The following is a 26,956-nucleotide window of genomic DNA, read 5'->3' as shown; positions in this document are numbered from 1 at the left end:
GACCCTGTGATGCCCTTTTACACTGTAACCCGGGTACACCCAAGGATAATGAAATAAATGTTAAAAAGGATGTATACATAGGGATCTGTAAGGGAAGTCATTTTTACCCTTCATGTTGGCAACCATGGACAGAAGGAGCAGAGAACAGCAGCCCAGACAGTAAATGATTTGGAGGGAGAGTTGATGGAAAAATCTGAGTAGAACTATGCAGACATGGAGTGGAAAGCCCAGCTTTTGAGGAAAGACAGCTTGGTAGTTGGCCCGTGGCTCTGAAGTGGGTTTAACTCCCTGCTCTGCCACAGCCCTCCCTGCAAACTTAGCCATGTCACTCACCACATCTGCATACTGTGACAGGAAGTGACACCCTTGGCATACTGCTGGCTTCTGAACCTCACACTACAGCATTACTATTTCCCTATGCCCTGGCTTCAGCACTGAAGGGTCTTTTAGCACAGGCTGGGCCCTTCAGGCTCCGTCCGTTCGTCCTCATACCAAGTGGCTAACCCAAGCAGCCTCTGCTGCTCCCTGGCTCCCAAGGCTCGGGCCCATTCACTGCCCTGCGCACTGTGGGACCTGGCCGCTTGCCGGGAGATGGGGCCACAGCTGCCTCACTGCGGCCACCAAGGCCCTTGCCCCGTGCGCTGCCCCATACACTGTGTGGCCTGCTGGCCCTGCTGGGGTTGCAGGCTCAAGCCACTGCTTGCAGCTCCCAAAGCCTGGGCTCTGTGCACCGAACTGCGCACTGTGATGGGCCCAAGTGGTTTCACACTGCTCCCAGGGCTAGGTCTCCCTGCACCATCCCCATGCACCGTCAACAGCCTGAGCAGTCTTGCACCACTCCTGAGGCTGCTCCTCCAGTGGTGGCTTCAGGAGCCTTGGGCCTATTGCCTACTGGGGGAGAGCTCCCCAGCTTTTCTTGGCTCCCCTATTCTTGAGTCCCTTGCCGCATCTGCCCAGCATGCTGAGCACGCTGGGCTTTTATTTACACCAGAGGCCCTACCCCTGAAGTCTGCCAGACCTGCAAAATGCAGTCTTCAATCAGGTCAAGGGACTCCTCACATCCTCCTCCCCCCACCCTCCGCTTTGAGCAGGGGCAGGGCAAGCCCCTGCCAGCTGTTACCTGATTGGTGGAAATGTTCCAACAATCTGAAGTGTCCTCTAAGCCAGTCTTGCCAGGCAAAAGCAGCAAGCCTGCCACAGCACGAAATAGTAGTTTTTGGGAAGGGCATTATATAGGTAAAGCTAGAGTGGTATAAATAAACTTACCTATGCAGATAACCCTCTCGTAAGTCCTACTTAGACAAACAGAAAAAGGGTTCATCATTGTGTTCAGCTTTCAGAGGGAGAGCTTTCAGAGAGGGAGCAGCAGAGAAGCAGAAATATTAAGAGTCTGACCCAAAGCCTATTGAAAGATTCTTCTTCTGTTGCCTTCAGTGAATTTTGGATCAGGATTTGAGTAACTTGTCCATGGTCATGTAGAAAATCTCTGGCCAAGTTAGGAACTGAGCCCAGATCTGAGTCTTGGTCCTTGCTTTTAAAACCTGAGTCATACTCTCACTGATGAAGAATATGTCCCTTGAAATCATTCATTCCAATGACCAAAATGGTGTGAATGGGACATGAGGAATCTGAGAAACAGAGTGGGATGCTGCCCCTTTTTTTCCTGCTACTTGGGTTTGTTTCTTTGAAGAGTATGACTGATGTTTTCCACAAGCACATACTGTAAGTCACTCCATGGGCCTCCCCTCTCGGTTTGGGACAACTTCTGGACTCCCCAGATTGCTATGGAAATCCTGCACCAGCTGCCATGATGGCTGTTAAGGAGGTCTTGAGCACCAGTGTAATTTGAGATATATAAGCCTAGACCTGGAGACCAAAGGTTGGACTCACAGGAAAGACCTGAGCCTACCCATATTTCCTGCTACACCTTAATTACTGGTAGCACTGGAGGGATTTGTGGGGTTTAGGGGAAGATGACTATTCCTAAACCCCCAAATCAAATCCCACTTATGCGTGCCATTTAAGACTGTCATGGGGTGCCATGCAATATTAGCACTGTTAGGTGGGCAAACACCTTCACCTGGGTCACAAGGTAAACCCAGAGGTATCCAATAGGAATCCACAACGTCAAAACTATTCTGATCTGTTGTGATCTGAGTTCTTTACAACAGAAGAATTGCTCTATTATTTTTCCATATTCAACAACTAAGTGAAAGCTGAGAGCTAGCGTTTTCCAAGGGAGCCCTGAGTCTAGAAAGAGTGAGAATTACTGCACTAGCCTGTTCCCTAAGGGCCCTGCAAACCACTTTTGACTACTCACACCACAATTGCTTTCCTAGGGAAAGTTGTGTTCAACAGCAGGAGCAGGGGAAAGTCTTTGCAAAGATTTGGCTGTGATTAGGCAAGATGTGAAGCTACTGAGTTATTATCAGGATGCCTCTATTATTAGCAGCCCAGCTTGTGGTCACCCCCCACATACCACTACCTAAATATAGTCTACCCTGAAGGACAGATGCTGCCAGTCCACATCTGATTCCCCTCGCATTCTGTTCCCAATAGTCAGGCTGAAATCCCTCTAGACACATCCATAATCACATCCATAATCACTTTGTCATTTTGTCTCCCTGGCACTGTAAAAGGAAAATTTGACTGACTCCCCTCCCCTCCCCTCCCCGTCTCTTCTTTCTCTCAATACCTTCTCTCTTCCTTTCTTCTTCACTTGCTGTCCTAGCAAATTTTTTTTCTTCTTCACCTGCTTTCCCTTCTTTCTCACCTGCTTTCTTCTTCCTCCCTCTGATCCCATAGGATAAATTCGAGGAACAGAAAGGATAATGAAATAAATGTTAAAAAGGATGTATACATAGGGATCTGTAAGGGAAGTCATTTTTACCCTTCATGTTGGCAACCATGGACAGAAGGAGCAGAGAACAGCAGCCCAGACAGTAAATGATTTGGAGGGAGAGTTGATGGAAAAATCTGAGTAGAACTATGCAGACATGGAGTGGAAAGCCCAGCTTTTGAGGAAAGACAGCTTGGTAGTTGGCCCGTGGCTCCTAAGTGGGTTTAACTCCCTGCTCTGCCACAGCCCTCCCTGCAAACTTAGCCATGTCACTCACCACATCTGCATACTGTGACAGGAAGTGACACCCTTGGCATACTGCATGGCTCTGCACAGGCTGTTGCCTTACCTGGAAGTGGTGTAGCAGTGTTCATGCAGCCTTGCCACTGTCATTCCTGCCCTGGAATGATACCGGAACAAAGCACTGTGTAGACGTACATTGTTTCCACTTTAGGAAGCAGTCCATCCAGAGCAACATGGCACTTTTGGGGTGCTTGGCATAGTAAGCTTGCTGTGCATATGTGCCCTAGATTCTATGTTGCCACACCCAAGCTAGCTTTAAACTGGTTACCTCAGCTATAGGTAACTAATTTGTCTGATACCTGGGGACCTGGCAGAGGAAACATTATGACCACTAAGGCAGTTTTCCTAGTCGCTGGGGATAACCGCTTTTCTGGCACAGGGTAGTACCTGCAGAGATAATTTATAGTTAACCTCCCCCTTTCTCTTCCAGTGGGAAGTTCTTGGCTTTATGCCCACTTTATGAAAATGGGAGACTCCTCCCTAGCTTGCTTCTGTGGCCATACAGCTGAGTGCAAGCAAAACTCAGGGGCATCCAAACCCCAAGCCTCTGGGCCTGAGCTTGCATGTAGGATGCCTGCCAAATGATTTGGAAACATCTGAAGCCCCAGGTGGGGGTGGAGGATGTTTGCTGGTAGTAGGGACACGTGGTTCTTGAATGACTCATGGATTTGGAATTGATTTGGCTGATTTGGCTTGGAACATGAAACATTTTCCTTAACCCCCCCCCAAAACAAACAAACAAACAACAAAAAACAAAAAAAATGAAAACAAAAAAACCTGAGTGAAGATGCGGTTGGTTGGCCCATCTTGAGTTCTGTGCTGCTGTGGCTACACTGCTCACGGTACCTCAGCAAGCTAGTTGGGAAAAGCTCAGGTGTATTTGTACAAGCTGCAAGTGGTTTCAGTACAGACGCATCCAAAGTTTCCATTGCTCACAGCCCACCAAGGCTGCTTCTGAAAGTGGAAGAGGCTCCCAGTCCTGATCCTTCTGAAGGACAGTGTACAACACAGATAAGGTTTCTCTTAACATTTTAGTTCCCCTATCATTTCCCATCTCACCTAAGAGCTGCTCTCCCACAGCCTTCTTTCTAGTGCAGCACCAGGCTCTTTGCCCAGTTAATGGTGCTACAGTTCCTTGGATAATCAGCAGGGGGTATGACTCTGACAAGCGGAGAAAGTTCTTTAGCCTTAGTGGCAGATTGACCTTCATGCTGGGCAGCATGCCGGCACAATGCAGTCAAAGCATTACTACCCTCACACTGACTGAGACATTTAAGCCAACATGTGGCTTTAAAGGTCTTCACAGTGTTGTAGTAGGGCCACATAAAAGCTGATAAGTTCCACGCAGAGGCAGATCATCTGAGATGTCACTGGCCCAATGAGCCAGGATGGTGGGGTTGTGGAATTAGTCTCCTTCCTTACTGTGTGACATGCATTTTCTTCCTCTCCCCAAAAAATCCTTTGCTGCTTTCATCCCCCTTGCTCTGTTCTCTCAGCAATCTCAGTGGAATTCAGGTGGGCTGCAGTCGTTAAAGCTGGTCTCTGAATACCCTGTTCCTATCTCTGCTCCAAAAAGGGAATTTCTAAACACATATGGAGTTGAATTTGGGAGTCTTTCATCCTAATTTTAAGCATTTCTCTTCCTGGGTTGAAAATTGGCTTTTTTTTTTTCCAGGGAAAGAGGGTTATAGGGAAAAGCTGGAGCCCTCTGACCAGTAGAGAAAGGGCTGGTCTATGTACTCACACACTGGCTCTGAGATTGCTATACTGGGTTTAGATCACACCTTCGGTTATTCTGGGGCAAGCCTGTGTGCAGGCCAGGCCAAAGTCTTCCAGGGTATTCGGTGCTAATGTCTGAGTGAAAATCCCTCCCAATCACAGCTGAGTCTGCTTTGGATTAGGTTCCTCACAGCCATCTCTGTCCATTTCCACTCCCCCATCTCTGAACCTAGCTGAGATGAGAGTGTGGAATGCACCAAAATCTACTCATATGCATCCAGCATGGTCATCCCTGTGATCCTGTAATGCAGAGAGGGACCATTTAGGGAGACAGACAGACAAGAGCTTATTGGTTCCATCTCCACCACATCCCCACATCTAGCTGGCACAACTTGACATGGAGAAACAGTCAGATGGGAAGGGTGACCCCTTTGATCTCTCTGGCATTGTGTACTGTAACCCATTGTCTAACCTTGTGGTGCTCTCTCTCATTCTCTTTCTTATAATGGCAGACCTTTCCTCCAGTGCTGAGCATGGAGCCCTTTGTCATGAAATAGTGAGTGGCTTTGCTGGAAAGGCCCTTGGGGCAGTGGTGGACTCCCCCATCATTGACTGATGTGGTGTCTTGGCTGGCAGGCACATGACCTTTCATTTTCTATCTTTGTATACAAGAGGGGCCATAGGATAAGGAAGACAAGGTTCTTTGGGTGAATCTGATACCTTTTATTAGACCAACTTAAATAGTTGGAAACAAAATTTCATAACAATCTTTCAGGTTTAAAAACCCTTCGTCGGGCTGAGGAAGCATCTGCAGTTGGTGTGTGCTCTTCCTGTATGGAATGAATGGTAAAGAAGCCAGAGGCTGATATGAATGCAAGAAAAGCAGCCAGTGAAGATGTAAATTGAAGCGTCAGTGGGTGAAAGACATAGGATAAGGGTACTGATAAGAACAGGAGAACTCCCTCTCTCCAGTGAGTTACTGTGAGTTGAGGATGTATTTGGTAGCCGTGTTGGTCTGAGACAATAAGAAATGAAAAAATCTAGAACCCTTTTATTAGGCCAACTAGGAAATTGCAAAAAAATAATTATTTTTCTGCAAGCTTTTGGGCTCAAATGCCCTTCATCAAGATGGTAAAAAGTTCCCATAGGTAGGAAACAAACTTAATTTTTTACAGAGGGACCTGGAGATAGAAAATCTGTCCCTCTGGGTGCATGAGACTGTCTCTGTGAGTTGTTCTGAGTTGCTCTTTGTTATGTAGATCAGGTAGGATTCCTTCTCTAGAGGTGTCAGATGGCAAGCAGGGAGGTTTAAAAATCTTTCTTGTTGTTCTGCAATGAAGTTAAAAATCCAAAATTTGCTAAAATTCAGCATTTTCCATGTTTCAGGGATGTATTTGGTAGCCACATTGGTCTGAGACAAAAAGAAATGCAAAAATCTAGAACTCTTGATTCAGAAATGATACCTTTTATTAGACCAACTAGGAAATTGCAAAAAAAAATTCTTTTTCTGCAAGCTTCTGGGCTCAAATGCCCTTCATCAGGCTCTGGGAAAATTAAATATGTGAGCTGAGGAAGGAGATAAAGAGGCCTGATGATGAGGGGTTGGCTTTTGAATTGATGGATGTGGCAGCTGAGATGAGCCAATCCCTATTTTAAGCCTGAACAGGCAAAGCTCAGGGATGAGTCTCAGGAGCTGCAGAAAGATAAAGAGCCAGCAAGCACACAAACAACTCAGAGCACAAACAGTTCCCCCTGCATCTCTCTGCTCTGCTCTTGGGCCAGCCCAGGGAGGACTGCTCCTTTGCCCTCTCCAGGCAGCCTGGAGCCCTGGGAATGCTCACCCCAGAGATGCAAATGGCCTGATTCTGAGGACAGGCTGTCACTGTCAAGGGAAACTCCTCCTCAGGTCCCCAGCCACTGTCTTTCATGGGAACTCTGACAGGGATGAAATCTCCTCACATGACCTCCCCCTTTTCCGGGGCTCCTCTGGGGGTACTGGGATGTTATGTTCAACTCAATCTGGTTTCCAAAGGGATGGGGCTACTGCCAGCCTTGGTAAGTCAGGCTGAAGAGCAGTGACACCAGTGTATGTAGGGAAATGTGTCTTGTCCTACCTGTGGTCACTGGTGGGGTTCTTCCCACCACAGGTGCATGGGATCTCCTATTGCCTTGGCCTGCCCTGGCTTGCCCTGCCCTGCACATTAATGCCTGGGCAATAGGAGATAATCCTAATGGCACAGGACAGGGTCTGCCCAGAGATCTGAGCCTTGACCCCACTCTCCAGATCTGGGCATGCCTGAGAAGTCTCCAAGGTAAGGTTTGCTCCCTGCCCAGCCAGATGGCATAGAGAGGACACTACAGAACTCATTCCTCCTCTGAGCTGGGGGACATGTCCCAGTGCCACTGGCCCCTTTGATGTTATAGCTGACATTGGATGCTGATCTGATAGTCTCCCCTTGCCCAGTAGCTGGTATAGCATTGGAGAAGGTCCTTTGGAGTTACATGAGTGTCAGTAAGAAAGGCCACTAAGGCCAAATGGAAGATGTTTCACATTGCTGGGCACATGCAGAGGGAAGGCAGCTTCTAGGTCAAATTCAGTAGCGGTGTAAAAATGAGCGTAAGATACACACACTGAGCATTCAGTGGCCATGTGCTTTGGTCATTGCAGCTAAGGGCCAGACTCCATTCTCAGTTACAGCAGCAAACATACGAAGTAGCTGCAATGAAGTCAGAGTTGCTCCAGGTCTACACTGATGTAATAAGGCTGAAGCTGGCCCAAGACAGCTCCTTGTGAATGTAAAGGATAGAGTGGCATGTCCACCACAGACTTGGGCTTGGGGATCCACAGCCAGGAGGGGCTATCATCCCCAACCTCCCTCTGAAGGCCCTGGACACATTCATGTCATCATTGTGAATTTAGGCCTTGCATTCTGGAAGCAGACACAGGACAGCAGATAACGCAGACAACTGAAGGGTGAAAAGAGCAAACCTGGGCGGTCCTACTTTAATTTATGCCTACACCAGCCCTAATGCCCTAATGCAGCTGGAGGCAATTCATACCTGGTGCAACCCACTCCCACTGACCTTAGGGAGAGCTAGTCTCTTTCAGCCCAGTATTGTTTACCCTCCAGAATGCTGGTGGAATCTGTAGTTATTTTGCATAACCATTGAATGAGACAACAATGCTGGTTATACGGGTTGGCTAGTTCCACCTCCCTCCTGCTCATCGATTCCCAGGATCAGATGATTTTTTTCTGTTACCTACAGCCTTGTCCAACTGGGGAGACTCCCCTGCCTCAGTGGCATTACTTTTGAGTTACTCTAGGGAAAGAGAAGTGAGAGTGCATACCACAGCCCTGCTAGGCCTGCTACGCAAACCAATACCCTTGGGGACATGGTAGAGTGAGATTTAGTGGGCAGAGAACAAGGGAGGTTTCAGAAATGCTGCTGAGAGGCTGGGCAGTGTCTTGTCCCCCTACCCCAGCACTTCCCACAGGCATCTTTAGCTGAGGATGAAGTCCTCCAAAGCTATTGCTAGACACCATCCCATCCACACTAATTAATATTTGCTCCTTTATGCCTATCCAATCTGCAGGACCAGTCCCCATGCAGTGCTTGCAGCGTATGTTTATGCCTGTTCCCAGGATCTGGATGTGGAAGCGGGAGAGGCCACTTAGGGACAGACCACATTCTGCTGCCCAGCACTGTGGGAGTTTACCCTAGCCCAAAGGGGAGGTGGGGGGAGCTGACATGCTCAGCTAGCTTAATGGATAAGTGGTAGTGTCCCCCCGTCGCCACCCCACAGACACAGACTCCCTTTGAAATCTAGGAGGGGGTGAGAGGAGAAGAGCCCCCAGCTGTTAACTTGCACTAATAGACTCAAATCTGACAGATGAACAGCTCAGCTCTGTACTTAGTGAAAGGTTCCCTGTGGGCTGCTGGGATTTATCAGGGTTGCTGGAGGTCCCCAGGCTTAGTAAGGATTAGACTAGAACTCACCTAGCAGCCTAGCTCTTTGTTCAGGGCAGCGGGGAGGGGTTTGTCTCCCTTGTCTGTATTTGGCTTCTTTGGGGAAACCCAGGAGATAATTCAGTAACTCAATGAGTTTCTGTCGAATTCAACAGCCTTCCCCCTACCCTTTGCCCCTGCCCCTCTGCTTTTCTTCTTTCAGATCCGAAAGAGGAGCAAAGCGTGTCGGGGGGGCCTGTGGGAGAATGATGAACTGGTGTCCATCAATGGGAAGCCCTGCACTGGCCTCTCCCATGCCAGCGCCATGCAGATCATTGACTCCTCCAATGGCACCTTGCATATCTGCGTGAAAAGGTAACAGCCATGTTCTTGGGCTTGGGGCAGGGACAGGGGCAGGGCACCACACACTGCAGCACAGAGCTATTCTGCTCAGCACCTGTCATGTCTCTTCTTTCACATAACACAAGGCAGGGAGCCAGGCTAGTGTGCCCCAGTGCTCTGGGGCATGGCAGGATGGTAGGAAATCAAGATTAGTGGAGGGCTTCCATGCAAAAGCTGTGCACGCACCTAGGACTTCCGTGCTATCTACATGCTGCATCTTCCCTAGGACCTAGGACTTCCCTGCTATCTTCCCTGAATCTACATGCTGCATCCCAGTCACACAGCACAGCAACAGCAGGAAATAAACCTAGCTCCTACCTCTTGAGCCAAAAAAAGATTTATCTAAGTTTCTAAGGGACTTCAAGTCATAAATGAGCCATTATGCCTCCGTCCCATAGTTTGCAGTGTTTCATTACAGTGATTAATGACCTCAAGGACACTGCTCCACTTGGGATAAGGCAAGTGTTGTGTACAACTGGAATAGTTACAGTAAAGGAAAGAGTAAAGTAGTGATGATCCTGGGGGTGTTATTTATAGCATGTCACAATACTGAACAGAACTATCAAGAACTAATAGGTGTATGCCCAGGTATGTCCCTCTGTCCAGCATAATTTCTTGGTGACTGAGGCCCTGACCTAGCAAAGAACTGAAGCACAGGCCTAACTTTAAGCACATGAGTAGCTCCTGTGCAACAAAAGTTAAACTAGGGTGTTTATACACGTGCTGGGGGGGAGGGGGGACTTTAATTAAAGCGACTCTGAGAGCCACTCTAATTAAAGCGCCCAGAGCATCTCATGTATCAGTGTCCCCATGCTGCACAATGGCGGCGGGGGCACTTCATCTAAAGCTCATCACTGGAGCCTGCTGGAGTGCAGTAATTACCACGCTTCAGCAGAATTAATTAATTGAGTCTGCTCCAACCTGCTGTAATTACAATACATCAGAGAAGCTTCCTCCTCGTGTATAGGTACCCCTAGGCTAGTGCCCTAGGGTTGATTTGGTCAACCCAGGCACAGGAGTAAAGTGTGTTGTGGGAGATGGCGAAGTCTTGTTAGGCCCCATCTAATGTATTTTCCTGCAACTGCAGAATTGTCTCCTGCCATGCACCAGCCTGCACAAGGCACTGGGAAATGTCCCAGGCAGTGGGGTTTCTGCAGTGTTGAAGTGAGAGAATATTTGGTCCCTGGACAAGGGTGAGAATGAGCTACTGATCCCCTGTGAAGTGGGACCTAAAGAGGCGGTGCTTAGAGAGAAAAAAAGGGGAAAATTAAGTTGACCTCATCCAACATTACTAAGTGAATCTACACCTGGTCATAGTTAGCCAGTGCTTGCAGCAATTGTGGTGCACTCATTCAAGGCTTTGGGCTCCTGGCAGCGATTCAGAGTGATAACAGAGGCCTGCAAAAGGCATTTAGAATAGTACTGATCCCCCTCTAGGCCTTATCTCACTACACCAGCCTGCATTCCACTGAGCCAAAATCAACACCCTTATAATTAGCTAAGTGGCACTGGCAGGTTCCTCTCAGGGTATGTGGATCAGCTGGCTGGGAGCAGCATTAGATGGCTTTGGGATAGCATAACCATCTGGCCATGTCCCATGCAACAGAGGGACTCACCAAATGCTGCTGCTTGTTATAGCTCTAGTCCCTGAGGCATATTTATAGTCTTGCATGGTGCAGCATTCATTTCCTGTGCAACGAGTGCAGAGTGTACATGTGCTGGTGGGGAGGGTGAGGAAAGAGAGTGATTGGGTAGGAAGAGGGGTATTACCCTCCACACAGTAACACTTTGCACTTCTCTGGTCTAACAGTTAAAGAAAAAGTCTTGGAGGCAGGACTCATGTGTCACTCTGCCTCTAACAGCAAGCCATAAAAATAAATGTTCCTTTAAGAAATAAGGAGTGGAAGGAAGGAATTAATGCAACTGTTAGCCCTTTAGTTTTAGGATAGAGGGAATTGAGAGCAGGAGGGGAGAGGAGATTTGTGTAGCCAGAAGCAGGAAGAGAAGTGGTTCACACAACCACAAATTGGACAGGAGGAAATTCAAATGACTGCAAGGGATGGGGACTCTCTCTTAAGATCCATGCAACAAAAATGTTTGAGAGCCTCCAAACCTGAAGCTTCCCAACAAAGCAAGCTCCTCCTCCACCTGAACCCTTTCAGTTTCCATCCCACAATCTCTCTTTCATGATTTGCACCCACAGTTTAATTAGAGAATCGGAAAGAACCCCCAAGGCCCTGTGCCTAATGCATTAGCTAGGTGGTACTACATGCATTTTGTGGTGCTATAAGAGCCTGGCTGTTGACTACACGTTCCTGGGAGGAAACAGGCTCTTCAGCTGTCTGGCACTATTGCTTTAAATTGCAGTACATCATCATAATACTTGGTGCTCCGTCTCCTTCCCTATCCTCTGGAGATGATGGAGCACTGCCACAGCCTCCATGCCCATCTGCCATCAATGTTAACACCTTTCATATCATCATTAGGGCAGTGAGGGTACACCTTTCAGTAGGAGCCAATGATTATTGAGCCCAAATCCCATTTTTATTCAGGCACTTAGAATTGTTTATGAGATTCACCTGAAGGCCCTAAGTCATTGTGGAAACAGGATTTTGACTTTTAAGACACTTGGGTACTAATAACAATTTTTTCTTATAGCAACATTGCTACCTAAAGTATTCGGTTAATTCAAGCATCAATTTATATTTCTTAAACCATGCCATGTAGAAGAGATGCCCCTGCACCCAGCATTTGCAATGTGGGTACAGGCTGAGGAAGGGTCACCACCTGCATTGCCGGTATTGCAGTGGTCATGCCTGACTAGATAGCAGCTATCAGAGCTTGATTTTTCAAGCTCTTCTTTTTTTTTTTGGAATATGAAACTCAGTCTTTTTTAATCACCTTTCCCCAGAATAAGGGCTGAGTCTCCAAAGCCCAGCTCAGTGCATACTTGGCTCTAATCAGAGTTTAGACACATCAGGTTTTAGATAATAAGAACTGCAGGATTTGTCCCCAGTGAGAACCCCTGGGCCATGTCAGAAAATCTTTCCTCAGCCTTTCACTCTCAAAACTTCCACTAAGATTTTGCCTGGCTAGAGACTTCAGGAATGGCTCTTGGCATACAGAGACAAAAGTCAAAGACACATGACTCTTTCCAAGCCTAAGTTGTGCTGGAAAGTGGAGGAGGAAGAGCACTGCCCCAAAAATGCAGCCTCAAGACAAACTACCTTTGGAAATCATGATAACCCTCCAGGTGTAGGGCAGGGGAGAGAAACCTGCCACCTGCTATTCCTGTAGAGCAGACATAGCTGATCCAGCACATCCAAGCTAGGCATCAGAATGATGGACCATGACCTGTACTGTCTCCACCCTAGGACACAAATCTAGCTAACCCTCTAGTATCAGAGAGAAAGGCAAATATCACTCCTGACGGGCCTACACACACCCATGCAGAAGGTGCCAATGCCCTTGACCCACTGTACCTGTATTAAAGTCACTTGCTTATAGGTCTCCCAGAGGAAGGAGTCATCTCTCCTTTCTGACAAGCAGAGTTGTATCCACAGGGTCTGGGCCAGTTTCTCTATGGCACTGTATCTCTGGTTGCCATATACACTTATGAGAGTTGATGGAAAGCACCATCGTTCCAGTGCCTGATTTGGGGTTCCAGCATAAGTCAAAGCAGTTTCAAAGCAGCCCTACAATGTCCACTTGCTAACAGCTCTCAGGGACCATTCCAGCTAGGAAAAGCAGGAGCATAATACCCTGTCTCCTGCAGGGTAGTCTGGCAGGGAGAGATTTGCTTTACAGGCTGTTTGCCAGATAGGGATTCTACCTAGACCAGAAGAAAAGACTGGAAAGTTTGTAAGTGGCTTTGGGGCTTGTTTGTATCATTGGATAATCTGATTCTGTAGTGTTTTAAATTCATTTTGCACAGGGATTAAGGATTGGACAGGGGAGAGTGGCTATAGTATCTTACTGTGGCCCTGGAGGCATGGGCTGAATCTTGCTCTAGACTTGTGCTGGAGGTTGCCTCCAGTTGACCCAGTTCTAAATTAAGGCTGGGGGTACAAAGTCAGCCAGATGTGAGACTGGTCACATTGCTCCCTTGTGTACTGATGGCTGTAGACACTAGGGTACCGTGACCATGTGGGCCTGATGAGTTTCAAGGCTTAAGCAGCCCTTTGACTTAAGGACTGGAGAAAAGGGCCAGAATGGTGAAGCTTAGGTCACCTATCCCTCCCCTGGGCTGTAGGCATCCTTTCACACCCTGGGAACTTTCTGCCACGCTCTTACATCAACCAAACTTCACCAGTGCACTTCTTTTTCTCTCCATAGGGCAACTGGTGGAGACCAGACTGCTACACGACTCCTGCGCTCCCCTTCCCCTGGAAAGCCACGGGTGCTCTCCCCTACCTCCCCAGTCAGCCCCACGCCCCAGCTGCTCAGCCCAGAGCCAGCAGGTGCCCCAACCACCACACCACCTGAGCAGCAGCGGATGAGGCTACAGCAGCTGGAGAGCATGACTTCGCCCCCAGACAGCGAGGCATACTATGGCGAGACAGATAGTGATGCTGACAACATTGCTCAGGAGAAACAACGGCGGGCTCGAAAAAAGAGCCCTCGCTCCCCACCAGGGGGCTCCAACAACAAGGTGGATGCACCACAGGATGAGGTTTCCCTCTCTGAGCAGAGCGGTTATGACAGCACCCCTGAGGCTGCGGTGCAGGCGGGTGAAGGAACTGAGAATGTGAGTGGGGTGGCCAAGAGAGAGATTGTGTACCAGCCTGGCAGCCGCACGGAGACCCCCTTCTCGGAGAGCGAGGTGCTGCTGCAGCTGCCTACACCAGAAGGAAGGGAAGCATGCTCCGAGGCCATGCTCCTGCCCCATGCCACCAAGACCATCCGAGCTGAGCGCCATCTCATCCCCATGGTGGGGCCAGTGGAACACCCAGTAGATGAAGATCTAACCACCACCTATGTTGAGAAAGCCAAACAAGCCAGTAAGTGCCCCTGGACAAACCTCCCTTGCTTCCCACTCATCCTAACTCCCCATTTGATCAGATCACCCTGTTTAAAGTCTCACCACTGATATTACTCAGCAAACTGTGGGATTCAATTTATCTAGCTTGGAAGGATGCTGGGCCAGGCCAGCTAGGCAGGGATTGGACTGTGTAGGTCAGAAGGGCCAAGGTTTTCTCCCTGTGGACTCTTGTTTGCTCCATCACAAGTTATGGAAGGAGCTCAGGAGTCTAGAACTGAAGCATAAAAACTGGCCCAGCTGCTCCTGCAGCTCAATGATATCTGCTGGCTACAAGAGAGATATCACTTCTTATTAGAATGGCTTGGGTTGAAAGAGCCCCATTCATTTTCTAAGCTTTCTGTGTCCAAGCCAAGGGGCTCCAGTGCAGCTCAACTTTTTCTACCACATAGTTCCTGAGAAGTGAGCAGGGAGATGATCTACACAATAGGACCACCCTAAATATTATTATTAGTGGCATATTTCTTATTGGCACCGTTCCTTCTACTTTGTTAAGTTCAGGAGAAACCTGCCTGCTTTTCCCCCCGCATTTGGAGAGTGATTTCTATGCAGTTTTCTTTATAACAGGAGGAATGTGCCTATGTACATGGAAGGAGCTGGTCAGCTCCAGTAGAAGAGCTTGTTTCTCTTACCTGGCCAGCCCAGGGCTGCCAATAAGAAGATACAGGAACTGGAGGAGAGTAAATCTAAGTAAGCTGTTAGTGCCTGTGAGGGGAACCTCATCCCTAGAGAACAGGGATGAAGCACCAGAAGAACACCAGAGAAAACAACCCTTCGTGGGTACCTGGGAGGTACTGTAGAAGGGGCCCAATGGGAGTTTTGTATCCTGAACTTCTGTGGCTCTAGGATGCCTTGTCCTTTCTGCTTTTGCTTCCCTGGCATCACACAGTAAACCTCACAGCTGCTCAGGTTCGTGGAAGTCATGGCCAGAACACATCTTAGCTGTGATCATGTCTGAGCCCCATGCTGGCTCTCCCATCCTCCAGTGCTGTTTCTGAACTTTAACATAGGCAGTGCCTCTGTGATCTCACTGGTAGCTGCTTCACCAATTACTCTCTCCAAGAGGATGTGTCTCTGAATAGGAAACCCAACCCAGTTGTTAGTTAAGGCTTATTTAAGGCCATCACATCTGCATTTCATTGTCTGTTTCTCCCTCCCCTTCCTTCTATCCTTTCCTCATAAATTTTCAGAGAGATGTTACAGGCCAGGAAAAATCTAGTACCTGACTCCCTGTCCCCTTTTCTGACCACGAGACATGCTCCTTCCAAAGCTAACAGGAGCTGCAAGGAAATGGCTTTAGCTTGTGCTTTTCTCCCTTCCCAGGCATGAACCTCCCTGGATCTCCATGGTCCCTGGGAAATTTTGGGAAATGCTTCCAAATCAAATTTCATTCCTCCCAGCAGGGCACTGAGCCACTGTTCCCACCCTGTGCCACACTGCAGATACAGTTCAGCTCTTTGCCCTCAGACCCAGTTTGGCAGTGCTATTAGCCTGGTTGCTGGGTCTGTTTGCTCCACAGCCTGCTGAGAACTCACTGCCCCTCAGACAGCAGCAAAACCAACACTTGCAGCCTCCCTGTAGTTGGAGCTATTTTTTCCCCTTCGAGTAAGGTACAAGCATGAGGTGAATGCCGAGAAAGGCACATCCAGCTGCTCTTTGCCACCTGATAAGTCTGGGCACTGAGTGAGCAATTGCTTTACATCAGGGCTTATTTCCATGGACAGAGTCAGCACAGATGGCTCCCAGGAGAGCCACCTCTTTAATACAAAGCATTTTTTGGTGACAGAATAATATCCTGTGGCAGAAGCTGATGTAACCACATTGCAAGCTAGACCAAGGGTTCCTAGAACCACTACAGCCTGAGCTAATCATTTACTTTCCTAATATACTCCCTTTTAAATTAAGCAGGTCAGGTTTCTGTCAGGTGCCCTGATGTATGAGCTCTCAGAATGGCTTCCCAAGGTGACAGCACTCCATGGCATACCACATAGCTAACACAGCCTTCCCTGGCTCACCAGTGGGAAAGGAAGGCAGGCATTCATGCTCTCTTTTGGCCATAGTGCAATGGAAAATAAGCTACAAATGACAATTAATGGTACTGGGGAGGGGAGGACAAGAAGGACAAACATGCCACATGAGGGAGAAAGAAAGAGAAAAGCTCTTACACCTAAGATAAACATGTGCTGCTGTTCATGGGTTTGAGTGAACTGTGGTCTATGCCAGCTTCTGTAGGGAGCCTGTCTGGAGAGAAGGTGTGAGAACACAAGATGAATACAGCTCCCCCCACCCCCCAGGGTGCTGCCAGAAGGTTGAGGACCAGCCAGTACAGTCCCAAATTGATGCAGTCATGGCACAATGATACTGTGGCCTCTCTGCTGGCTCCAGGTGACTAGTACAGGGACAGTCTAGGAGGCTCTATGCTTCTTCAGAGCTATGCAGTGGATCTCTGGGGTGTTTTCAAGCCCTTGGAATGACTAGAATCATTCCCCTCTGCTCTAAAATCCATCTTTAACCAGGGTCATCTCTTCTCTCTTCTCAATCATCTCATTAGAACACAGTCTCTTATTTTCAGGATTCATTCTACATGTTCTCAGAGGCAGAACGGACCTAGATTTCCCCATTTTCCCCTCACAGAAATGCAGAAGACAAGCAGACCAGTTCAGGGCTCTGGTCCTAGCTTGTTATCTGCTGCAGGAATTTGAATCAGTGCAGAAGTGCTTCAAAATATCTCAATTTAAACTGACCCACTGGATTATTTTTGGTGCCTGGGAGTCAAGAGGCAATCCATGTATGGTGGAGAGGAAGGGGAAACTTCCTTCTCTGCTTTATGTGGGCCCAGCTGCCTGTGCAGGTTCAGCAGAAGGACTGCATCCCAGCTTGGAAAAGGAAGCCCCTTTATTTTAAGCCTGATGCATAGGCTGCATTGCTCAGTGTGGTAGGATGCTTATAAATAAATGTCATATTCAGTGGAGCATGTGAGCTATCTCCAAATTCAGATAGTGAATGCTATTGCTGGTCTCAGCCCGCTGGAAGGTGTGGGCACAGCAGGGGCTACAAAAAAGATGGAGCACTGGGACATCACTTTGAACCTTTTGCACTCAAACCTTCATTTTGCCCTTGGAAGGAGCAGCCTTAGAAGCTACAATTCTTTGATGATCACAGCTGCATGTCACTGAGTTCTGGGAAGCCCAAGGGGGCAGGGTTGAGGGTGAGGATTAATTAAGAGTCCTTCCAGTTCTGGTCCTGACTGTTATAGGTGGGAGAGGTATGACAAGGGAGACATTCAGTCATCAATTACTGTCTGTCCCATGGAAAACATGTCCCATGAGGTCTGCTTCTAGCAGCATTGTGCATGGGTGACTGGTGCCTCCCGAGTCTGGGAGGGCACCAGATCGCCAATGGGGGGTGGGAGGGGGTGGTCCCCCAGCAGCTGATCACCGGCACTTCCGGTGCTGATCTCAGGGTGTGCACATGCACCCATGTGTGTCCCCTACGCGTTGCTAATGGCACGTTGCAATGACAGGCAGGGATCTTTGGTCCATGCTGCCACATAGACAGGCAACCACCTCCCTGGTTTAATAACAAGCAAGGTGTGGGATCTCACTTAGGCCCATATTTGCTGGGGATTGTTACTGCTTCCCACAGGGAGGTCAAGAGGCTTACTGCTTGTAAGCAAGCATGGATTTGCCTTAGCTTAAGGAACTTAATATGAACAGTTAACTTTCATTGTCTTGTATCTTTGCAGGTTAGAATGAGGCCATTACAGAGATGACAGTGAGATAATTACCCAGTTTTATTTGGGTTTGTGTAACATGAAGCTTGTGCTTGTGTCTTTGGTTGATGATTTCCTTCTGGCCTGGGACAGAGGTCATGTGCCAGGATGCTTCTTTTGCGGGTTGGGCAGACTGATCAGGAGCTGTTTTCTTACTCTCCTGGAAAGCCTAGTCAGAGTGCATGGAGTCACTCTTCAGGGGTGCCATTCACTAATGGCAGGAGAAATATTATCTGTGGGGGCTGAGGAGTGCGTGGTGGGGGATCTGGGCATGGTACTGTGGCAGTGGGGTGTGGCAGTGGTACCGGAGCAGTGGAGCCACACAGGTGGCTGCACACCGAGTGGCACTGTGCACTGTGGGATGGTGGCACTGTGGTGCTGCTGTTGTTGCTGGCTGCTGCAAAATTAGTTTGAGGGGGGGGATAAGCCCCATTAGCCCCGGCCTTCCACCACCTATCTGCCATTTACTCTTTTCTTACTGATTTTAAAGTATTCCTGGGTAATGACTTATCCTCTTCTGGGGCTTTCATCTATGAGATCCCACAACTTTCCCTCTTGGCGTCCTTCTTGTTCACCATGTGTCTGCTCTGCCTGGGGTGAGGTAGAGGTATTGTGAACTGAAGCACTCTCAGTAGATTTCTGAGAATCTGGTTTATATCTGACCCATAACCCACAGGCTTTTCCAGAACCTCAGAAAGAGACAAACTTGGATGAGTGTGCCCTGGCTCAAGATAAATCCAGATAGATGTGATACTCCTGGGGACAGGAAAGCACTGTGAGCATCTTGAGTTGTTAGGAGGTTGTTAGGAGGCTGATCCTGGTACTAGGAGATATGGCTGCCCTTCATCTCAGAGGTTTCCAGTCTCAACATCTTATTGGATCCATCACTGACCCAAAGTCCTAGGTTGTAATAAGGTCCTGAAAAGTCTTTAGCTTTCAGTTTTCCTTGGCCTGGTCCTTGCTGCAGTTTTCCAAACCTTTGTCACTTCCAGGCTCTGAATCTTTTGTACTGCAATTAGAGTCATGCATAGAGACTATCAGTGGATCCACTCAGTGTGGAATACAGCTGCCTGCTCTGTGGGTGCAAGTATGTCTTTATAGAGGTTTGTGCACAGTGGTGGTTTCCTTTTCTATTCCATTTACCACTCAAGGTGCAGAAGTCCAACTTGTTCACAGATTGTTTCAATCCCTGTGCTCCACTGTAGCATTTACAAGTTTTTCTTGCAGCTGAGTCCTCTGGGTTTAAGGCCTAGTGTGAAGGCAGGTCATTCTCACTGGTGGGATTCTGAACTCACTGTCTCACCTCCTGCCTCAGTTTTCTCTGACAAAGACAGCAACAGCACTTCCACTGACCTCCTTAATGCAGGATTGAGCCCAGGGCCCTTGCAGAGCTCAGGCATAATGAGTCTCATGCTGGCAAGTTCATTTAAATTATTTAGCATATCTATGATTTGGACATAAGCCTGGGGAGGAATGTGGTTAGCTGGTGAGTAAAGGAGGAGTCATTGGATTGAACTGGCATGTTGTCAGTTACTGGCTTCCTTCATCAGTCTGTTTTGAACTGTGGAAGTACTCAGACCTTAAGGTGACAGAAGCCTTAAAATAAATGGATTAATAAACCCCATATTTTTTCTCTGCAGTCAGTAGTTCCTAGGTTCCAGGGGCTCTGGACCCAGTGGAAATCAAACCTACTGCAAATGTGAAATGTGAACCCAGTAAATGACCAATGTAGTTTCATTAGTGCTGAAAATGAAAAGACATCAATGAAATTGATGGGACTAGGGCAAAGTTATAGGGCAATAATACATGGATGGGACCTCACTGGGTCTTGAATACAACCAGGATGTGGGCAGTTGGGGCTTGTTCTTCAAGGATCACTATCCAGAGGATAAGGAACATACCAGGTCATGGAAATAAAGGTCCCAACTAGAGTCAGGAGATGGCAGGTTAAGAGGCTGGGGTCTGTAAGAGGCCTAGAGAGAGGCAATGGCCCTGGGTTGAACAACACATCAGGGCAAATCAGAACAGGACGTATGGATCCAGATGGCCAGATGGAAATCACTATCCAGGGGGTCTGAGGCAGGCAGCTATAGCTAGACAGGACCAGGACATGAGTGATCACTGATCACCAAACTAAGCCACAAGCCAGCCATCAGAAGACAAAGGGCTGGGCTGGAGTCAGGAGCATAGTGGGGTGGGGAGATTCAAGGAGCCAGCGGTGCAGTTTGGAGCAAAGGGGTCCAGGCTGGGTCTGGAATAAGGAATCAATAGGAGGGAACCAGGATGAAGCTAGGAAGCCAACAGGCAGGATCCAGGGAACCAGAAACCAATAAGCAAGATTCAGGGAACAGGGAACCAGAAACAGGAAAAGGGAATAGGGAACCAAAAACTAAAAACAAAGAGTTAGACTCTCAAGACTGCCCAGAGTGGAATCTATTCTATTAAGAAATCTAACGGGCAGTGGAAGAGCATCTGCTTATAAGTGAGGAACCATGCCCATGCAAGCACCTGGGGCCAGCTGGGTTACTTAGGTTGCTGGCAGCTAGGCTCACTCAGGTAACCAGAGCCAGTTTGGGGCAATTTAGCCTGCAGGTTTCCCTGGCACCTGACAGCAACAGGCTAGGTGGCTAAAGAACTCTGCTGGACACAGATATGTTGACTTCAATAAGACACTTAATATGGTTCCACATGACATTCCCAGAGGTCAGCTAGAGAAATGTGGCTTAGGTGGAACTACTGTAAGATGGCTACACAATCAACTAAAAATAGAATACAGAGCATAGTTATTAATATCTCACAACATGGAGTTGAGAAGGAATTTTAGTTGGAGGCCTGCTGCAGTCTGCTCTATGTCTAATAGTTTCCTTCCTTGTGGCTCCAGGATAGTGGTTTTCAACCTGTGGTCCATGGACCCCTGGGGGTCCACAGACTGTCTAAGGGGTCCGCAAAAGATGATTATGATCAATCAAAAGTATGTGAATACCCATGCTTACAATTCAAAGGGATCTTCACCTCTGTTTGCAATTTTTTAGGGGTCCACAAATGAAAAAAGGTTGAAAACCACTGCACTAGGACACTAATCTGTGTCTAGCACATGCCCTCTTCTCATCAACTTTATATGACTGGAAAAAAGAGAAGGATTTCTTTAAGAAAGTGAAGTTATATGTCAGCAGTTCCTCTCTTTTCCCAATGAGTCTTGTCCTTCCTGTTTGTTAGACTGAGACCGTGAGGGCAGGAACTAACCTTATTTATGTCTTGTGTAGTCCTCAGTCCATTGTGAATAAAAAGCAATAAGCAAATAACAACGATACTCATGAATGGCTCAGAGGATGTAGCAGAGGTTGTGGTGTATTCATCAATCTACAAATGATATGAAGCATAGAAGGAACATACCATTTGTTCTGAGAAGGCCAGGCTACTTAGAGTAGGAGCTTGAAAGATTGGAGAAATGGAGTGTTTGAACAAGCAGCGTTTTTTGCCCTTTCTTGCGCTGCAATGGCATGCCTGCTTGCATGCGTGGGATTTCCAGACACTTTAAAAGTCTGGTGCATTAAACTAAAACTCCGCAGATGTAGTTTAGTTTGGCTTGCCAGGAATTAAAGCGTTACATCCATGGATTTGTTGCATGCAAACACAAAGGCACTCAAAGAAGTGTAGTGAGTCTCTTTGTCCACCAGATGGCGCTGTGACTTTTTTGTAGTTCACCCCTTTGAATTGTTGCCACTTTTGAATTGCTGCCACTTTTTTTTTTTCTTGTGCCATGTGCTTACTCCCTGTTCCCACAGCTGTGTGGCAGGGGAATGGGGTTGGAGGCCCCAGGCTTGGGGGCAGCACGGGACCATCCCACTCTTCTGTGGCTCCAGCCAGAGGCTGGGCTTAATTTGTTCAAAAACCTAGTATATGCAAACACTGATGCAATGCAATGCTCCAAAGCTTAATTCATATGAAAAGCTAGTATGTGCAAACACTGATGCGATACTCCAAAATAAACAAGTTTAAATTTTACAAACCTATTTCATTTAATGAGGATTAAACCCTGTGACGTGTACAGGCACCCATGGGCTACAATCCATCCAATGACACAGGCAGATGTAAAGTGGCTGAAACGTAATCAAATGCTGAGCTGCAGACAGGGAGCATATACTAGCTGTAGTGCCACAGAGTAGGTGCAGGGGTTATAGTGGGAGACAAAGAGAACATGAGTCAGTGAACTAGTGCAGTCACAAACAATGCAAAGGCCAGATTCACTGGTATATACGGCTTGATCTCTGCTGCACTGGTGATGCGAAGTGGCTACCACCCTCTCAAGAGGGACTACTACTGTGAAGACTAGTCTCAGGAGTCTACACAGGAGATTCTGAATCCCTGAGTGCCATTCAGTTCAACAAACCAAGATGACTTTGCTAAGCGAATGACCTCTCCAGCAGTGTTCAGGGCTCCCAAAGGAAACAGTTTGGTTAACATCTCTTAGCCTTAGATGGGGATGTTGCAGTTACCTCTCTTCTTACTGAGATTTGTTTAGCTCTCTGTACAGAAGGTTTGCCATGGTTTGTGAGTTCATGGCTGACAGTTTGGAAAGCATGTACTGATTTGGTTTGGTTTGTAGTTGTGTCTTGCACCCTTTCTGAAAATCAGGTGGGGGTCTCCACCTGGGCTCCCAAAATCACCATTCACTTCTGAAATTTGTGCCCCTGACAGTATTAAAAGTCCAGTTTAGCAAAATACTTAAGTATGTACTTAACTTGAAATATATGCGTAAGTATCATTGACTTCAGTGGGATTTCAGCAGATGCTTAAGTGGTTGGCTGAATCAGAGTTTAAATCAGTAATGGTACTCTATAAGCAAAGATTGCTTGTACATAGATGGAAATAACAGGAATGAGGAACATGCCCCAGAGTTATGCCATTTATTTTAAGAAAAGTATATATAAGTTAGTCCTTTATTGCTTGGATCTCTAACACTTGTCATGCATGGCTGAATAGGCTAGCTTTTCACAGAGAAATATGCTGAAATCCAGCAGAATCTTTTCAATATCTTATTGTGAAAGAAATTCAAATATAAGGGCCATGAGGTATGGCTGGCCTCTAATGCAGTGGTTTTGACCTTTCTGAATTCAAAGCACCCCTCACTGGACTTGAGGCACCTCTTGAGTAGCACCTAATTTCAAAAACTGATTTATATATTACAGTACTGCAGAGGGCCAGGGCAGTGGGGGTGGGAGATTATCCAAGAAGCTACAAGCCTGAGCCTGCACTTTTCGGCTCATCTCCTCACACCTTGCTTATCTGTGGCACCCTTCAAAGGATCTGGTGGCACCCTGGGGTGCTGTGGTACCTGGCTGAGAATCACTACTCTGACTGATTATCTGTAATGTTAGTCATGGAAGAATGGCCCCATCTAGCAGAAGTAGCTGGGAAAATAGAATTCCAGTTAATCCCATGTGAAAGAAGAGGATTCCACAAGTCTTTCATCATATGGGAAGAGATTTTTTATCCTTATCTAAACAGTACACTAGCCTTGGGGAGATTGCTTCATAGAGCTTCCTTTAGTCATCGTTATCAATAAATGTTTCTGTTAAATTGAATTTGTGTCAATAAGCCTCTAGTTCTACATATTGGGTAAGCATGCTCGCTCAGGCTTTTTTCTAATTCATTCTTGTCCTGTCCTGCTCAAATTTATTTCAGGAAGTAGTTCCACTGACTTCACAAAAGTAAAGAAAAGTACATGTATGTAATTCCACAAGATAAGGGCCTAATTGTACATGTCACTCCATAGGGAACATTGCTACAGGAATTAGGAGGGACAAAGAAGAGAGTTCTATAGAAATTAACCAAAAGGTTTCTATAGCAATGGCCCCCAAAACATTTACTCTGTAGTAGTAAGGCATATCCTTTCTTTGGAACTTGCAGACAATTGGGTTTGACCATGGTAGAAGATGATACCGCTGCTACAGAAACACAGACATTTGTTTACAGGGTGTAAAAAATTATTATTCTCTATTAGGTTTTATAGAACTCTTTCGGTTTTATAGAACTTTATAGGTTTTATAGATCTCTTCCTGGATGTATAAGTATTGATTAAGGCAGAGGTAGAAACATCTTCATTACATCTCACTCTGAGGAGAGAGTAACTGTGTTCTTTAGCTGCAGAAGGCTTATTCACTGCAAGAAGGCAGTGGCTAACGGATCCATGTTAGACCTTTCCTGTAGAGCCAAGACACTTACAGATGTTTTGCCTATTTCCTCTCTGGCTGCTCTAAAGGGAAGATCACATGACAATGTCACTATCTTGCCCACTATTCTGTGTCATACACTGGAAAAGTGTAGATGATGAGAGAGTGGACTGGGTATGATTAAGGTTTTTTTCCACTGTTTCTCTCTCACTTGCAGACTCCAACGTAAGGTCTAGGAAGTTCTAATTTGTAGGCTGTACCCCTCACTCCCATTCTCAATAGCTACTTATGCTGCTTTCCTCCAAGAATTTGTCCAAACCTTTTTTGAATCTGGCTAAACTGTCAGCTTCCACAACATCCGGTGGCAACTCTGCACCCACCCCACTACCCATTCCCGAGTCCCCATGTCATTCTTTTAACACACTCATGCCTTGCATCACCCACTCTCTGTCCAGTGCTGGCATGTTGCACACACAGCTCTGTCTATGTAGGTAAAGGTCCATGTGAAGGACCATTCCTTAGTCCTTCACATGGACACACCCGTGCTCCTTAACTTTGGTGGTAACATCCACTGCCTTTTCCACTAATGCCCCGCCCCCCGCTCTACTAAGCCATTAAAATATAAGCATTCAATAATCTCAGTCAATGTAACTCAATACTGACACTCACTAGTGATCCCCATCCAGGACTGGTTCTCCTAAGACATTAGACCATGTCTTAGGAAAGACGATACAGTACACCCAGGAAGAGGTCTCTCTTCCCCACTTTTCTTTCTCCTTGTCTTGATCTGAAAACCATGCAGTCCCTAACATGCCTGGGGTAAAGAGAGATTGCCCACCCTCTGGTGTACTTTCTCCTGCTCTATTTATCCAGACAGGAGAGCAGTGGTAGCCTCAAGGGTTTGGAAATCAACCAGTACTTTGGCTAAGGAAGTGGCACATTCAGGGGCTGGGAACATCATTCATTGTCTGAGTCTTGTGCTGCTCCCTAACACTGGTACCACTGTATAGTGGTAGGGAGCAGTCGCTTATTTTTAAATCCAGGCTACAGAGGGAGGGGGGTGGAAATGGGAGAGCAGTTAAGTGGCAGATGACAGTGTCCATCACACTGCCTAGTGATGAAGTCTGAGAGATAAAAATAGAGAGAGTAACCTCATGACTTTTGGCAGGAATGCCTAGGAGACAAAAGAGAGGCTTTAAAAGGCTTGCAGAGCTGATAGCAAAGGGCTTGGCTGCTTTAGGGTTTTGGTTTTGCTCCAGGAGGGAGCTGCTCTGCTTCTCTCCCACTCTCTCTCTCTCTCTCTCTCTCTTTATGGAGAGCTTTACATTAAACGGGCTTTGTGACATGCCTGGGTCTCCAGGCCCGGACACTGCCTTCAAGACCTTGGATCAGCCCTATGCAGGTACAGACTTCCTTCCTTCCTTCCTTCCTTCCCTTCTTCTCTCCCTTCCTCCCTCTGTTCTCCAGTTGAACTTTAGCAAATCACTTGAGTAGCATTTCCCCCTCCCATTTTTCTCAAATTGCTGTTGGACTTAGCAGCTCAATTACAAGGGAAGGGAGTGAGATTTGAGATTTTGAAAGGTAAAAAAAATGCAAAAGTGCTTTTTTCCTTTTTGGTGAGTGGGGGATGGGGAAGGAAGCCACCAGGAACTGAGTAGTCAGCTGCTGAAGGCAAAAGAGTCTCAAAGCACAGGGAGCCTAGTTACAGCCAATGCAGAGGAGGCTGAACTATTTGGAGGAGGCTGAACTATTTGAAAGATGCAAGACACTGGTGGCCTGGGGGCACAGTTGTGACTGGGCAAGCTCTGGATATTATTACTGAGAGTGCAAGAGACATTACAACCTAGACCCTGGCTGCCTTTAAAACTTTAAAACTGGGTTTTTGCCAGCTCCAAACTCTGGAGCAGAGACCTCTTATGAAGCTCTGCTGCCCCCAAGGCCTGCCTAGATAGCTGATATGAAAGTACAGCTCTTTAGCCCCTGCCTCTTCAATGCCTGAGATCTTCCCATGAGCCGCTCCCAGTCCAAAGTATCCATGTTCCTGAGCTTGGTGGGGATGGTTGAGGTTCTGTGTCACTGCTCTTCCCCCTCAAAGGTTTAGAAGTAGAGCTGGAGCCAGGGGAGCTGAGATGGAGTGAGTGTTGGGCAGCAGGTGCCTGAATCTCCCTCTGCTCTCTCCTACTGTGTGCCATACTTCTGGTATGGGTAAACTCCTATTGGGAAGGTTGCTGTGTTGGCTCCACTCCCTCATGGACATGTACTGAGGGGTAAACCAAAGGGAGAACCTTCACGAATAGCCCTGAGTCTGAGTCAAGGACATGCATTACAATGAGTCTTGCTTGATTCCACGATGCACCCTCTAAGGAGTGGGGAAGGACTCTTAATTCTTTTGTCAGTAACATAGTCATGTTTTTGCTCCAGCTATTGGTGTACAGGCAGAGAAGGCTGGATCTAGCATGCTGAGGGGGGAACAGATGTCATTTCCCTTGCTGGATCTTTGTGTGGAAATAGTTAGCCGTAGCCATCCCAGTAGCCAGCTCAGAGCTGTAACATATGTTATGAAATGACTCTGACCCTCCCATGGATTCCAGGGGAGGCCTTGCAATGGGTCTTTCTTTGTAGTTATTTGAATCTTCCCAGCAGGATGCTCACTCAGATCCATGGCTGTTTTCAGGCAGGAGTGGGATTATAGGATATGCTGTGGCAGGGAGGGAGGGGAGAGGAGTGCCCTGGAGCAGGCAAGAACAAAGACACATGCTACA

At 47.3% G+C, this 26,956-nt stretch overlaps 1 protein-coding gene across 1 annotated transcript in view; it reads left to right on the top strand.

The window, feature by feature from the left end:
• The window catches only part of SYNPO2L (synaptopodin 2 like), a 49,551-nt gene that overhangs the window by 16,524 nt on the left and 6,071 nt on the right, over nucleotides 1–26,956 (top strand). Inside the window, exons 2-3 of the mRNA XM_006262960.4 lie at nucleotides 9,033–9,184; nucleotides 13,547–14,211. Of these exons, the coding sequence (XP_006263022.3) occupies nucleotides 9,033–9,184; nucleotides 13,547–14,211 (817 nt within the window). The remainder of the gene's footprint in view (nucleotides 1–9,032; nucleotides 9,185–13,546; nucleotides 14,212–26,956) is intronic.

Source organism: Alligator mississippiensis, chromosome 6 (genome assembly GCF_030867095.1).
Source record: "Alligator mississippiensis isolate rAllMis1 chromosome 6, rAllMis1, whole genome shotgun sequence".
In the NCBI taxonomy this organism is placed as follows: domain Eukaryota; kingdom Metazoa; phylum Chordata; order Crocodylia; family Alligatoridae; genus Alligator; species Alligator mississippiensis.
Note: the sequence above shows the minus strand (reverse complement) of the source record. Positions and strands in the feature narration are given on the sequence as shown.